The sequence below is a fragment of the Python bivittatus genome, unplaced genomic scaffold, assembly GCF_059951505.1.
Source record: "Python bivittatus isolate LINGU-HERP-01145 unplaced genomic scaffold, Pbiv_v1 ctg000480_np1212, whole genome shotgun sequence".
Taxonomy (NCBI): Eukaryota; Metazoa; Chordata; class Lepidosauria; order Squamata; family Pythonidae; genus Python; species Python bivittatus.
In genome coordinates, this window is record NW_028277075.1 from 49,303,351 (window position 1) to 49,320,024 (window position 16,674).

At 35.8% G+C, this 16,674-nt stretch overlaps 1 protein-coding gene across 1 annotated transcript in view; it reads right to left on the reverse strand.

Annotated features, from left to right (window-relative positions):
• Positions 1 to 897: 897 nt before the first annotated feature.
• Positions 898 to 16,674, reverse strand: part of DCDC1 (doublecortin domain containing 1) — a 318,605-nt gene continuing 302,828 nt past the window's right edge. The window contains exons 33-39 of the mRNA XM_088145090.1: positions 13,918 to 14,049; positions 10,900 to 11,001; positions 9,069 to 9,205; positions 6,410 to 6,589; positions 4,887 to 5,037; positions 4,415 to 4,524; positions 898 to 960 (exon numbers count right to left, since the gene is read on the reverse strand). Of these exons, the coding sequence (XP_088001216.1) occupies positions 898 to 960; positions 4,415 to 4,524; positions 4,887 to 5,037; positions 6,410 to 6,589; positions 9,069 to 9,205; positions 10,900 to 11,001; positions 13,918 to 14,049 (875 nt within the window). The remainder of the gene's footprint in view (positions 961 to 4,414; positions 4,525 to 4,886; positions 5,038 to 6,409; positions 6,590 to 9,068; positions 9,206 to 10,899; positions 11,002 to 13,917; positions 14,050 to 16,674) is intronic.

Sequence of the window (16,674 nt, forward strand, 5' to 3'; positions counted from 1 at the left end):
GACTCAATCTTCAGAAGCATATGCTTTTGAATACAAATTGAAGACAAATAGAGAAAGCATTTGTCTTCCTTCCCTGCTTCTTCATTTCCTGGAACACCTGGAAGCCATTAATGCAGACAAGCTTCTAGATTAAATGATTTTTTTGGTCTGATTGGACAGATGTTCTAATGAAATACAACATCATTAGATATTCTAATGAAGCATTTGAAAGCATCTGACAGGTAACATGTACTGGTGGTCTGACAGGCAACAAGTACTGGAGGTAAATAATATGTAGCTGCTGTTGGCATTCAACAGTGTTTATTTGTTAACTTATTGACAGACAATATTTGACAGAGTACCTGACACTACCATCCCATTTCTATATCATTTGTAGTTGATTAATTTAAAGTTATTTCCTTGCTAGTGATTAATAGCATCTTCTAGTTTTGTCCAACCATTTGTTGTGCCAATACAACAGTAATGACGACAGGCTTTAAGTTGCTGTATGATGCTAGAAAACACCATAAATTGCTAGGGAGGAAGAGGGTTTAATGACATCTTGATTCTGTACATTGTATCAAAGAAATATGTAGTTAAAACCCATATGATAAATCTGATCAGCTGCAGAACAAATCAAAGGATGTAGTAGGCAAAAAACTATTTCTGTCCTAGAAACATTCACTTAAAATTAAATTACATTCAACAAAAATTATAGACTTTTTTTCTCATAATTATGGAATTATGTGGTCAGTGAACACCACTATTTTATGTTCTGTGAGACGGAAAATAGATACTCATGCTCAGTGGATTTTCTCTCCCCTGTAGGAGTGCTCTGCTTGTGGTTATTCTTTGCTGAAGTGAGCTGGAAAGACTAAGTTTCTTTCTCTTTTTTTTTTCCTTCAGGAAAATACTTACCTAGTCAGTGGCATGTTCATGAGTTCTGCAAGTAAGAGCCAAGAGCGAGCTATTCATGCTGAACTGTGTATAAAAATATGTAGAAATAATTAATATTATTGCATTTCTTGAATTTCTTCATATAGTCATCATTTTCTTACCTAAACATTTTTTCCTTATTTTGTTACTATACATTTTTTCCTTATTTTTTTCCTAACAAAATTCTTGGGGAAAATGTATCTCAATCAAATTTATATGGGAAAGATGTTTAAAAGGTTTATGGGGAAACTGCATTTTGTTATATTATTTAGTTATTTATTTCAAAGAGTTTGCCCTTTTTTCTGGAAAAAAAAAGTCCTTAATGTAACTTACAAAGTACAATAAATAAGTTTTTTTTTAAAAAAAGAATCCTTGATGTTCTCAAACCATTTTATAAACCACAGTTTATATCTGATAGCTACAATCATAAATGCATCATAAATTGCGTACATTCAAGGTAGCAACGGTAGGAAACTTCACTTTTTAATACTGGCTATATCACAGTTTCTCCTGAGCACAGGATATCTATGTTTCTTATACTGTGATAAGAAGCATAAGCCATAAAATCCAACAGCCCAGAATTTGACCTGTTACATAGGCATAAGGGAAATAGGTATAAAAGAATCCAAGCCATCTTGGACTGTTTAAATAATGGAGGAAGTTTGACATTCTAAATTTTCTAATTGTTTTAAAAAGACAATTTTAAAAGTATTTGTTGTTGTCCACTCCTTCCCTGGCATTTCCTTCCCTAGACAAGGAGAGGCATGTGAAGCTGACAGGTAGAGATATGGGTCTCAGTTCTAAAGTATATACCCATTCCCTTTTCATCTGTTTTATTAGTAATTTTTACATAACAGCTTAATTCCTAGGGTTCCTAGACAGGGACAGAATATTTCAAATGGGCAGAGGAATTAAATATGTCCAAGATTTCAGCTAGAATTTTAAAACAATGGTGAGAAGAGACCTTAAGGTTTTTACCAATCACTTTCTACAAAGAGATGCCTAGAAGTGCAGAAGATAAGGATACAGAAAAGCCACAAAGTGGATTATTTTTCTTTCATATATGAGTATTTTAGAAGGAAACTCTCTCAGGTTATTAAATCAGCATTTCAATTATGGATCATAAAAATGTTTAAGGAACCCTCCCCCCCCCCTTTGAAATATTCAGATATGAGAAACCAGGAGACTGTGAGTTCTAGTCTTGCCTTAGGCACGAAGCCAGCTGGGTGACCTTGGGCACTCTCTCTCAGCCCTAGGAAGGAGGCAATGGCAAACTGCTTCTGAAATGTTGCCAAGGAAATGGCAGGGACTGGTCCATGCAGTCACCAGGAGTCAACACTGACTCAAAGGCACACACACACACAAAACAACATCTATATATACTATGATCACTGAAGATTATAAACACAGAGGGTTTTTTTTAATGGTGGGCATAGGTAAAAATAATGTATTTGACAGCACTAATCTGAACATTAAGCAGCAATGCAACCCTAGTATGTCTACTCAGAACTAAATCTCACTGAGTTTAATAGGCTCCAATTTTGAACTCCAAAACAATCTCTGAACTGAACAAATTTGTTAGGAGAATATATAGGAGTGATGTAACTATCCCAAATCTTTAATATTAAACTCATGGTTCATTTGCCCTTACAATATTTTTCCAAGAGTTAGTGATCTGTTTTACCAACATTTATCAGAGCATATAAAAAATTGAATATAAAATGGTTCTGTGAATCAATCATCATTCACATCTGTTATCATATCATAGAACATATTTATCCATGACTCGCAGAGTTGCAAAAACAGTTGAATTGGCCCTTATCTATCTATTTAAATTATGCTATTGATAAATTATTCAGCCTATGGAAAAGCAAGTTTAACATGTCTTACAAGGAAGGATACTGTAGATTGAGGTTCAGGTATATTTTATACGCTGTACAGTTATGGCAAAATATTATTTAGCTTCTGGGTAAAAGTTAACTGCAAAGAAGGAAGTGAATAAAGATCTGCTAATATTTTTTCCGTTACCCTCACGGTACTAATATTGTTGTTATGAATTAAATACAGTTTTAGTAAATAAATAAGATTTATCTTTGTGTCCAAAGAGTTTCTATCTTTATAATCAGTTTTGTTTTAAAATAAGAATCAAGCAAAATAAGAATCAAGCTAAATAAGCTGATGAAACTGCTCTCTCCTGCCCTCATCATATATGTATGTATGTATGTATGTATGTATGTATGTATGTATGTATGTTTTAAAGGTGTTCTAGAAACTGAGTCCTTACTGCTGAATGACTCCTACTGAGATTTCCCTTTCACCCCAAACACATAATGGGAATCTTTAATCAGGTCATTACAGAGCTGCCTGCAGCAACTGTTCTAAGCTATGCTTCTTTTAGGGCTTTCTACAACAGGAGACAAGCAGGAGAATTAATGGGATATTCAATATAACTAAGCTCTCCCTGCTTCTAAATTTATGCACGCAATATAGGCAGGCATTTAATCTAACTGGTCTCTTGGTTCAACAAAACAGTTGCAGTAGCATATGGACAGTGAGAAATGTGGAAATAGTCAGCATATATAACCAGCACATGATTGAGGTGGAAAGTACATTTGGTGTTTATGTAGACGTATATGGTACACAGTGTACAGCTACCCAAACTATTTTAGTGGGGCATTGTCCATAACTAACTAAATATTGCCTTTGGTTGAAAAAGTTCTGGATTAAATAATCAATTCCAATAAAACTGTAGAACATAAAGTAAAATGTGCTCTGATGCTGGTTCTTATACCTCCATTTATTTTTAAAGCACCTTCCATGGGTAATCAGCTTGCAATAAGCCTAGATCCAGAAATGGCACTAGCTCATATCCCTTCATATAGTAATTTAGTGTGTTACATATTACTGAAGAAATTATAAAAATAATTTAAGGAAATTCATTTTATTTATTTATTAATTCAATTGCTATGGCTGTCCATATCAAGTACGTGACTCTGGGCAGCTCACATCATTAAAATAAATGAAAATATATAAAAACTAAAATAAAACAAGAAATAAAATACACAGCTGCTGTAGAATCATAAAAAGCCCTCAGCACAGCCAAGGAACAGGCTCCACACTGGGGGCCCAGGCTCAGGCACAGAACCAGGTCTTCAAAGCCTTACAGAAGGCCAGCAGGGTGGGGGCCAACATCATCTCAGGAGAGATGATGTTCCAGAGGGTGGCTACCATGGCAGAAAAGGCTCTTCTTTGAGGCCCTGCCAACCAACATTCCTTGGTTGAATCAATTTTATGCTGAATTAAGTTAGGTAACATTTGAATCTGAAATGCTCTTACTGAAAGTTTACTTGTCATAACGATGGCCATTGATTCTGGGCCCTAACAGGAGCCATCTAACAAAATTAAACTTTACAACACTAGAACAGCAGGAAGAAATAATTTACAACCAATGATATAGCATGCAATATTATTACTATTATACAGTATATTATGATACAACCTTGTCTATAACTTTTGCTGACGGTGAGACAATAACGTTGGTAGATTCTGGACCTTGCTGCTTCCGAATTCTTGCATAATGAGCTCTAATTTCTATTTCATGCTTTATGGCTGAAAAAACAGTATTATATTTCAGCAGTGAAACCGATTTCTCTAATTATCTCTTAAAACATGAAAAAGTACAGTTAATTTTAATTTAAGGTTGTCCTACAACTCAATTTGTTTGTCTCCTGTAAACCTGAGCATTACTGAGAAACCTGCCACTTAAACTTCCAGAAGCCAAACAAGATTCAGCCATGAATCTTATCAGAAGGAGAGGGAAAACCTCATTATGGGCAGTATTCCTACCCATAAACATGATATGCAAACCCAAGTTTACAAGCAGTTTCATGTTTAGAAACTATATACACTTTAATTGTGTAGAATATTGCTAAGAAATTCCAAAGGATCCTTTTAAAATTTAAGTAAACTACCTTTTTGGCTCATAAAGGCATGTCCTGTAGAAACACAAACAATCATGTCTCTTTCTATTTCTTCCCATGATTGCAGCTGGTGTCCATCAGGTGTATATAGTATCTTTGCAGGCTGTGGCATTTTTAGATGAGTTGTACAACTGTCAAGTAGCTGAAACATTAAAAGGGCATTAATATTCAGTAGTGTCTGTTGGTTTGATAGCAAGTCAGAATATACAGTTTTCAACCTATCAGCCAAAACAGAGACACCAACACTGTAGCTCATTTATATGTAATTACTTGCACAACAGGTGGGGTTTTTTCCAGCCATAACTTACAACTAAATCAAAAATAGATACATTTGAACCAAATAGTCAAGAATTATATTTGGACTTCATAGTAGACCTGATAGAAAAAAGAGGATTGCCTGCACAAAGAAGGATGCAGAAATATAATGAATGGTGTTGGTGTTAACTAGTCTTGGTTAGTTTTCCTTTCTCTTTTCTCATTCTTTTAAATTCTTTTGCTTACTACTTCTTAATCTTTTGCTTTCCATAAGATTATGCTTTTGATTATACCAAAAGGAAATGAGAATATATGCATCCATGTGTATGTTTATGAGTGGGTATATGTGTGTTTATTTACCTTAGGGTTGTGCAGTGCTTTGGATTCAGTGTGGAAGAAATGCTTTGGAAGATATAGAAGTACAAACATAGTACTTGTTTGCAAGTCATTAAAGCCTCTGCATCTCATTTCAAAATCCCATGCCATGAAATTTATACTGGAAGGAATAACTAACTTGAAATTCTTCACAATCAAAATTAATTAGTTACTCCTAATTCCCCTTAATTAGGAGAATTTGACCATACAGTATAATCAAGGGCTGATCAAGTGTTTGATTTTTTAGACTTTGTTTCTGTCTTAAGGGGAAATTAGATTACTGTGTACATGTGAGGAGTGCAAGAAATACAGAGGATTATCTAAATTGATACAGAGTAATTTCAAGTATAGTATGTAATCCGTCAGTACAGAAATGGTATGATTGCATAAATTAATGAAATATACATCTCTCAGTGTCTAGCCAGCATGATCAACTGTGAGGATTTGTAGTTCAGCATCCAATGGAGTGCCATATGTCTCCAACCTTTGTTTTAAACAAAGGAAAAACAATGGTTTGGAGTGATACAGTGAGCATGATAGGATTATCTCGTAAGCAATTGATGCATATTCGCTAATGTGATGTAGCAGTTAATATGTTGGACTAGGAATGGAAACCCCCAGATTCTGGTCCACCCTCAGCCACAGAAACTCTCTGGGTGACTCTGAGCCAGTCATTTTTAATCAGCCTGACCTATCCTATAGGGTTGTTGCTGTAAAGAAAAATAGGTCTTACACTTAGATATAAGCACATACACAATATTTGTATTAATACATAAGATTGTACATATATAAACTGTATCTTATCATATGAAATTTTGTTTAAAGGAGTAATCCCCAATATTTGATTCCTTTATTTATTTAAAAGAAAAGTTGTCCTGCTTTACCTCTATAATGGTTTTTCCCCAAACATGTGCTCCTTGCTCAGGTATATTTCCATTTGCATAAGCCCACACTCTTTTGGTTGTGGGCTGCTTGTAGAGACCTTGGTCATTTTTTGCAAGTAATTTAGGGGAAAAGGGAGAACTTCTTTTGAACTGCAGTGCGTGAAGCTCTGAAAGGTGCATCTGGTATGAAATATAATCCAAAATCGTGGAATTAGAATCAATGGCTGACTCTGTATGGTAGTTTATATTCTCCAAAACCATACTAAAAAGTATGTTACATTAGAAATATACACACTGATATCTATCCTTCTTTTTAAGCAAGAACAATTTAAGGCATTGGCTCAGTGGGCTTAATTTTTGTGTAAGAGGTTGTCCTGAATACTTTTTATTCATTGAAGCCAAATAGGAAATGAAGCTTCCAGTGAAGACCTGAAGGCAAATGCAGGTCAGAGAAAGAAAAAGTTATCTGGAGCCAAGGCATCTGCAGCAAGCCAAGATGTCATCAAAATGTCAAAATGTGTACCTGCAACAATGCAATGCAAATATAAAAGGGCTGGGGTTTTCATCATGACATCACTACATATGTACATATGTATGCCTTCCTTGCTCTCCCACAAACACAAAAGTATGGAACCTTATATGGCAAGCACATTTGGTGGTTCCAGTAAACAATGGCTGAAGAAAACTATCATACACACTCTTCAGAGCATCTAGCATTATAAATTAAATTTTTTTAAAAAAACATCTCCTAAAAAGAATCCTATTAAGCAATAATAATGATAAGGGTAATAGGAAGGCTATGTTTTCTAAAGCAAAAGTCGGGTTTTTGCTTCAAATTATACACGTGCAACTCAAGCTGCTTATTGCATACTTAGGATATATACTTAATAATTTTTTATTACAAGTGTAGGTAATGTGGAATCTTGGGGGCTGTGAAATTATTGATCCTACCTGTCCTTTTTTAAAAGTATTTGCAATTAAACAAAGAAATAAAAGGAAACTGGCATGCTTCAAAGCAAATTCCAAATTTTAGTATCATATTTACAGCCTCTCAGTTCCAATAACCTCCACTGATATTCTTGAAGAATTAAAGTGGTATATTTCTGAAATCCAGTACTTGTTATATAATGAACATGTCAAATAGATGGTGATCACAAGGAAGAATGTTGGCCAGTCTGTAAGCATGGCCATCTGTGGAGGAAGGGAGGCAAATGACAAAATGTGTGTCTCTTGATGCAAAAACAGAAACTTGTGTCACCCACAGGGCCTAAATATATAAGGGTGGGATTTGCATCATGATGTTCCTGAATGTGTGCTGTCATTTTGATATAATTTTGATTTGTTGCAAATACCTGTGTCTGAAAGTCAGACTAAGATCTGTAGAAAAATAGTTCCATAAAGGCAAGCACAAGGTTCAGCAGACCAAGGTTATCCAGTATGATGCTGGCATGGAGAGCAGAAGTTGCTTAGACAAATCTTGTCCTTAACAAACTGCCTCTGCTGACTTTTCAAGGCCCCTGGCCCTGGTCCCTTCCTAACCCAGCTTTTGCTTGTTAAAACAGAAGCAGCTATCTGTTCCAAGTGCCTGCCCCTTTAACCCTGAGCTCTGTTTCCACTCCAGTCTTTGTTCTGTTCAGGGGCAGCAGTGCTGTTTGGTGCTCAGAGATTGTGGCTAAGGATCAGGGACTGAGCAACCACATCTGTGGGATATGCAGGGCTCTGGACTGTGACACTTTCCACTCTGAATATTTTTTAAAAAATGTTTTATTATATTGCTCTAAGACATACATAATACATTATATTATTTTGATACACTGTATTTATACAGTGTTTACTAGAGTTTATTAATAGTCTAATGTTTAGGTAACTTAGACCACTAAACTCTCTCTGAATTTGATAGCTCAACAAGGTCTGGATCCTCACCTTCAGACATCTCCCACTTGGAAGGAGGGTAGTATCTAACACAACCTTGTCCATGATTGTGGTTTATTTGGACATATGTCCATCTATTTGCCCTTCCAAAAGATAAAGGCAAAAACTTTCTGGGGGCAAGAAAAAAATGACAGGGAGCAACTGGTGTTTGGTGATTGGTCTTGCCCACAATGACAGCTTCCTTCATGCAATCATTTTGTGAGACCACCCACAACTTTCAAATGTGCTCACTGACCCAAAAGATTTCATGTCCCATTTTATTAAACAGAATGAAGATATCTTTATGATTCTGTACTTTAGAGTGCTTCTAAAAATATAACATACTGCTCTTTTCCCAGTTCCTTCATAGTGATTATTTATTAAAGACTTAATGAAAATGGCTGTTTGAAACACAGTGCTTCCCTTTAGAAACTAAACTTTGATTCCAAGACCTTGATGATAAAACTGCAGTCTCAGGGGGACTGCCAAGTTCCTTTCTCTCAAGAATAATATGTGGATTACGGGGAAGTGAAACATGTAGATAAAATGTTTGGATAAGAAAATAAAAGAATAAGTTCTGCTGCCGAGAGCAGTTCTACCCAATGTAAAATTATACATATTTCTCTCTCACTATGACACGGAGTCATAGTTCACATAAGTTCTTGGGTTAGTGGGTCACAAATCTTTTGTTAAAACTTGTAGATTTTATTTCTCAGGAAATTAGGTAGCACAAAGTATATATTCATACCTCTGTGTGTTGTATAGTTTCCATAAGCTTCATCTCTTCTTGAGTTTCTTCAGTCCAGCCTCCTTCTACTACCACAGGCTGGAAAGGGCTCTTAGTGGGCACCAAATCAGCAGCTTTATATTTTGTTATGCGACGCCCTAAAATAAGAATAATTTCAAAGTTTTTTAAAAAACTTATTTAGAAGAATTTTAATTCAGTAGAACAAATGGCAATAAAACAAACAGCAAATAAGATAAGCAGACACTACACAGGACACAGAGAATGTCTAATAGTTTGAAAAATATTGGCTAGGAACTAAATTATACAAATACCGTATGTAGATGGTGGCTATGATAGGTTGGGTGTGATTCTCATTACCATGTTGGCCTTTTATTTTAGAGTGACAAATCAGAGAACACCAGTGTGATAATGGAAGAAACCAGCATAATATAATCCTTAACATCATAGCATTGTCATTATAATTTGCTGTTTATATCTTAGCTACTTGTACATTTATCTCTTACTTTGCCAGATGAAATCCATGGATTACAGCAAGATTCTAGACTAGATCTGAAACCAGATGAGCAAAATAAAACTGAATTGGGGAGGAAAAATGTTCAAAATCCCCAAAATCCCTAGTCTGGAGATGCGGGAAGCTGCTAGAGGAATAGCTGAAAATTGTCACTTTCCTATTGAGCTGATCATACCTTCTATTGGTGGCAGAAATTTAGAACTGTACAAATAATATAATTATTAAATGCTGACTGTTTGTTTGGTGCCATCGAATCAGGCTCAATTTCCAGTATCCGCTCAGGATCTTGATCTGTCACCAACAGTGACAGTTCCAAGGACAATCCTATAATTCCTTTGTTCTTGGCCATCCACCTTATTTATTGTCTTCTCCTTCTATTGTCCTCAGCCCTGCCAAGCATAACAGTTTTTTCTTGTCCATCACCTGACTGCATCACATGCAAGTACTTTTTTACAGCTCATCACTTCAGTGTGGTGGTAACATGTAACATTTTTGCCCTTTTGGAAAATAATACTGTGGTTTTCAAAAAAAGTAGCAGTAGATCTTTCAAGCTTTAAATCACCTTTCTGGATTTAAGTAACCTCTTTTTTCCCACCCACCACTCCACCCCCAATATCCATAAACTCTCTCTAAGGCTAGTAGTGAGCATATATTGGACTTTCTCTCTTTCCTAGCCCTCAGGGATGGGTCACAGCTATTCCCCCCCCCCTTTTTTTTTTTGGCTTCCAAGTCCTGGTGACTGTCTGGACAAGTCCATGCAGTTTTCTTGGCTGAGAAAAAGTGATTGGCCCAAAGCACCCAGCTGGCTTCATGTCTAAGATAGGACTAGAATTCACACTCTCCTGGTTTCTAGCCTGCTACCTTTAAGCACTACACCAAACTGGTTCTTGCTGTTTCCTTAGAACTGCTTAGATATGATTTCCCCATTTAATGCAATTAACCCAATAATTACTATCTCCTTCATTGCCATTTCCTGTTGACATGTTTGCATTGTATTGCTCCTTGATAAAATCTAACTCAGTTCTCTGAAGTGTTTCTGGTTGCAGTTTTGAGGTCCATATTTGCTCTGAGATGTGGAGGTTTAAAAAAATTAATTATAAGATCTTGCTTGCATACCAGTCACACTGGACACTCCTGGTGTAACAGTAGCAGATAGCAGGAGAAAAGAAGGATGCATTTTCAATAACGTTAATATATTGAGAAGTCTCAGCAAGAAGCTCTTGATACATGGACTAATATTAAAAGTTGTTATCTCATGTTAATACTATATTATTGAAAATAATGTAATTACAATGAAATAACTTTCACTATGACACTGACCTTGCAGTTGCCTCATTTTGTGTTTCATTGCATTAAGGTCTGCCAGAATTTTATCTTTTTCTAGCCACTTCTGTCTTTCCTGCCTCTCTGTGTTTTGCAAAGCTGTAATGAACAAAATATACATTATTTTTGGTATAGTTTTTTTTTCAAAAATGATTTTGCATCTAAAGGTCTAGAAGGATTACCAATTAGCATAATTGGATCTATTTCAGCATATAGATTTTAAAAATCAGATACTTGTAGCAAATTAAATAGATCTAGTTCTAAATATGTAATTAAAAGGTAAATGCCTCAGAAAAAAACTGTTTGTGAAAATGCTGAAGTACTTTAAACACACCTTAGTCAAATATGTACAAAATAAAGAAAATTAGTAAAGTTACAAATTCAGTACCATTTAGTGCTGTAACCCTGTCTGAAAAATAGCACCTTTTAAAATAATATTTACCCAAAAGAGAGAGTTGCTCTCCACTCCACACACACACACACACACCCAAAAATAACCTGTAAACTGGGAAGGGAAGAGGGTGGTTTGTTAAAGTGCCTCCGAGGGAGTTAGAACCCTGCTTCCTCTTATCACCTTCTATTCGTAGAGAACGAGAACGCAGAATATAGAGCTTCATTTATCCATGGATGCTCTCTACAAATGGGGAAACTGGAAAATCAATACTTTTGGTTGGTGAACAGAGGCTCTGCCACTAAAATGAAGAGGAAGGAGACCCCTGAGAGTGAACCAGAAGTCCTAAGCAGGCTTACCAGGGAGTAGGAGCCACTGAAGTCAGTGGAGCTTGCTATTAGTCGAACACAAATGCATCTATCAGCCCATTTCCTTAATATATATATATATTATATAAATATATAAATATTATATATTTATTTTTATATATATATATATATTTATATATATATATATATATATATATAAAAGGGGGAAAAAAGTTTCCTAGTGTCCACAGCAATTTACATGGAATAACCAGGGTTCCAATATAGCAGCAACCTATGAGCATTTAGGTGAGAGTAAGACTGAATGGGTCCTAAAGAATCAGCATTTATAGTTTTATGTTTGCAAAGCCCAGATTTCTACAGTGTATGAGTCTATATACAGTATTTCTGCATACATAATGACGCTGAAAGTTGCCGGCCAGAAATGGTCGACACTTCAGGGGTTCGAGTCCAGCCTTCGCGTTAAACAGGGTGAGCTCCTGTTTCCTCCCCAGTTCCTGTCAACCCAACAGTTTGAAAACTTACGTGAGTAGATAAATGGGTACTCTCACTCCGGTGGGAGGAAAAATGCTGGCGGCGCCTTGCAAAAAGGAGTTGGGAGCAGTTGCCGGTAAGCCCGAAAAACCGTGCGCGCCCAAAAAGGGCGCGAAGCAACGGAAACCCGCCTCCTGCGCTCGCCAGCTGGGCTCTGCTCTAGGAAGGAGGCTCTGGCAAACCACTTCCAAAAAGCAATTGCCTTGAAAACTGCAAGGACTCGTCCAAGCAGTCACTGCAGGGTCAGCAATGACTGAGCGCAGACAAAAAACAAAAAAAAGACAATAGTTCAGTGATTCTCAGCCTTTTTGAAGCTGCTGCCCCCCTAAGGAGCGGAAAATGTTTCAATGCCACCCTTTGTGAAAATCCTGTAATTTAGGGTATGGGGAGGGGGGGGGAGTTACTGAATTATAAAAGGCAAAAATTTTAAGTAATTTTTTTCAGTAGATGCACGCACTGCGATTAATCACGCGGGAAGACAGCTGACGCACGCGCTGCGATTAATCGCGCGGGAAAACAGCTGACGCATGCGCTGTGCTGGTTGGGATCAGAGAAGAATCGTAGTGTCGAGTTCTTCAAGGTCAGCCTACCTAGAATACAAATTCGTCTCACCATTCTTAGAAGTGCGTGAGGGCAGCCGTTGCGTAAGTTCGTTTTATTGCTGATACAAATGGTGTAAACCGGATAATCGATTTAATAAATTTTGGGGGGAGTTTTAAAATTAAGTTCAAATGCCAAAACATGCTCATCACCCCTCTACTGCCCAAAACATGCCCACCGCCCCCCTACCGCCCAAAACAAGTTCACTGCCCCTCAGCATCCTCCCACTGCCCCCCGGGGAGCGGTACTGCCCCCGTTGAGAACCAATGCAATAGTTTATTGTTTTTGGGTATACAGTTTTCAGCTAATTAAATTGAATCAGTATTCATTAATTTAATTAATATCAACTTTTTGTCTAAGCCCTGCCTTTTTTGTGTTGCTTCTGGACTGTGCATGATGTATATGCATGTGTATGTATATATATGTGTGTGTGTGTGTCTATATGTATATGTACTAGCAATGGAGGCAAATGTATATGTATATGTATTTATTCTGTCTGTCTGTCTATCTATCTGTCTACACATACATATATACATACATACACTACATAAAATTCCACTTATTCAACCATATCACAGGTATATATCTGAGAAAATCTTTCACTGACATTTAGCAATCCTTGTGGGCAAGGTAGAAAAGCCTGGCAGTATACTTAATTTTTGTGTTTTATAACTTTTTTCTGCCTAATTTTCCTTTTTGTGTGGGATTTGTCTTAAATCCACACTCATCTTCCTATTTGATAAATATGGGAAATAATTGAAGAATGTTCTAGAATGGGATGACAAAAATAAATAAATAAATAAATAAATAAATAAATAAATAAATAAAATGCTGTAATTTTCTCAGTGATGATAATCTATTATTTTTCAAACTATATCTATTATTTTTTCTATATTCTAGAGATGAGTTGTACACAAATTTGCATTCTTGAACATTTACATTCTGTATTGAATTATGGAAACAAAGAACAATACAAAAAGAATTTGTAATTTCATAGACACGGTGTCAGCCATTTAAAGGAAAACAGGTAGAAATGCCATTGGACATATCTAGAATATTTATTTATGCATTTGATTTAAAAAGTAGGCTTTATATTATACCAACATTATAATTTGCTGTGTTTTCATGCTATTATAACATTTTCCTTTTTTTTTAATGACTTACTATCCAAAGGCAGAAAAGGTTCTCCACTGGAAACCCAGACCTCAACTGGATTTCTAAGAATGTTGGTGAGTACAAAATGATCAATATCTGATGTTATCATTGATGATGTAAATTTGATGTTCTTATCCTTATCTTGGTAAAGAGAGAAATAGAAAGGTTTTATCAGAATTCTTTCATAGTGCTGTTTCATTTGACAGTTTTCTCAAATTGTACAATTTCCTAATTTTATACTTATTATGTTATTGAATTTATATACTGCTGGCATCAATTTGACTTTCAGGGGTTTGCAACATATAGCCACATACAGTAATAAAAATAAAACAATATGTAATAAAATGTACTATAAAAAAATGGCAGCAACCCAAACCATTAATAAAAATTATTAGGCTTCAAATACCCAGAGGAAGAGTTCCATCTTCAAGATCTTCCTGAAAGATTCCAATGTGGGAGTAATGTGAATCTCTGGGGGGAGACTATTCCAAGATGTGGGGGCTACCAGGGAGAAACACTGCTTTAGGGAGCTCATCCCTTTCTCCTCATAAGTGTGTGAGATACTCAAAGCCTTCTCACCTGGGATGAGCATATCAAATTCAGGTGGTCCTGTGACCAAGCCATTTGGGCATTAAAGATTTACAACCAGAAACCTACTGGGTTTCCACAATATGAGGTATTCAAATATTGGGAAGTTTCTTGCTAACGAATTAAGAAACTAAAATTCAATGGAGGAAGCCATTATTCTCACAATTGGCTTCACTATTTTCTACTGACTCCTTCAGAATTGAGTGTTTGTTCTGGTGGTTCCACCACCACTACCATTGTCCCTTATGCTGTAATCAAAGGACTCCATCTACTGTACTTTATTAAAAATAAATATCAAAACTAAAAAGTTTATTTAAATAGTTTATACAATAGCTATCAGTGATATTTAAAAGGCTTTAAAAAATTGTTGGCCTTTTTTATGTTCTGGGAAGAAATTATGGGCAATTGACAAGATTTAATTTGTTGAAATTATTAGCATTGTTTTAACCTTTTGAACTGATGGGATAAGTAAATTTTATAAGAAATGGAAGGATGACTAATACCAAGCAGCTGCAAACTTTTAATGAAAAGCATCTTAGAAATTAGTATATTGCTTAGAAAACAAATAGGCAAGAGAGAACAAATGAAGGAAGTCAGGTGAGTTCTTTTTATTATGTACAATTGATTAAAAAATAGAATATAATGTGTAACAATCAAATATAAAACAGAAATAATGGAAAATTAAAATAGCTGAAATACACCCAAACAATTAATGGAAAAGGTGTTTTCATTTCACTTTTTGATAATTATTATGTTCAGCTTTGACTATATAAAGATCTATCCAGCTTGATACAGAATTCTGTTAAAAAAACCCTGGAAGGCAAGAAGAAAGTTTGTGCCAGTGGTATACTTATTATCTTTAACTAAGCTAGAAAAATAATTTATTTTTCTCTTGCACTGAAATAAATATTTATAACAGTTTTTCTTTTCCTTTCACATTTTAATGTAATTGAATATGTTTCTGGAGCCCAGCATTCAGAATATCTTGGTGGACATCACATTTCATAGTATTTCATACTATCACATAAATTTCCTAGGGCTGTGCAAGAAAGCTTTGATTTGCCTCAACAAAGTGCTTCACTGCAAAGGCAACCTAATTTGCATCACTGAGATGTTTTGCATCATCTTAGCATCATAATCAGCAGTTCCAGCAATACATGCAGAAGTATTAGACCTACTGAAGGAGGCTCAGAAGTGACAGTAAGCAAAGTATGTGCAGTGGTAGGTTGCACTGCTTCATCGTAAGTACCTTCACAGAGTGCTTCATCTGAAGCGTTGTCCAAGCAAAGTGGAACCTTAAAGCATTGCCCAGTTCTATTTGTTTGGCTAACCACTAACTTCCCAGCGCCACCCTCCTCCCCTACTTTAGGGCTATTAGAACTATATTAGTCAATGTGTTTCAAGAAGTGGACAGATTAACAAAGCTGCTTTTTTCTATTATCATAAATGTGTGAGTGTGTTTTTCCATTAAAAATAAAGGGTGCAACTTTGGACTTCAATGATAAAGATAGATAGATAGATAGATAGATAGATAGATAGATAGATAGACAGACAGACAGACAGACAGACAGACAGACAGATGATAGATTTTCCAGAATTTATCTGTTGCCCTATAACTAAGAGCGTTTAGACAATCTATACATATAACCAGTTACCAGCAACTAACTAATCTTCACCTTCTACAGGTTGCTAATCTGTAATTGTGGTTCTCTGAGTTATCAACTATGTATTTGTATATACATAGAAACAGAGTTTTCTGTGTATACAGAATCCAGTTTGACACCTTCCTATTGCTGAGAAATAACTTTGGCAGGAAGCCCTTGTTCCCAAATAGATCTTAATTAATCAAGGCTGCCATAGCAATATGCAAGGCCAAGGTCCTGTTAACATCTAGAGTATTAAGAAAATGTTCCAACATAGTGGAAATGGCCATAAAAAATAGGAGGCAAACAATATACTGATTTAAATGGGAATCATATCACCTTCAGGGTCAATGTATTGCAGCACCAGGATATGGAATTAGTCTGGATTGATAATCTGAGGAATGCTGTGGAAACTGAGTTAGGTAGTAGCTGCCAGTCCAGATAAATGCCTCCACAGACATTGAATCTGCTGCTAAATCTATTATAAGAACTCTAAAAGGCAGCAAAACTTTTGTTAAGTCTGTTTAGAGAAGTA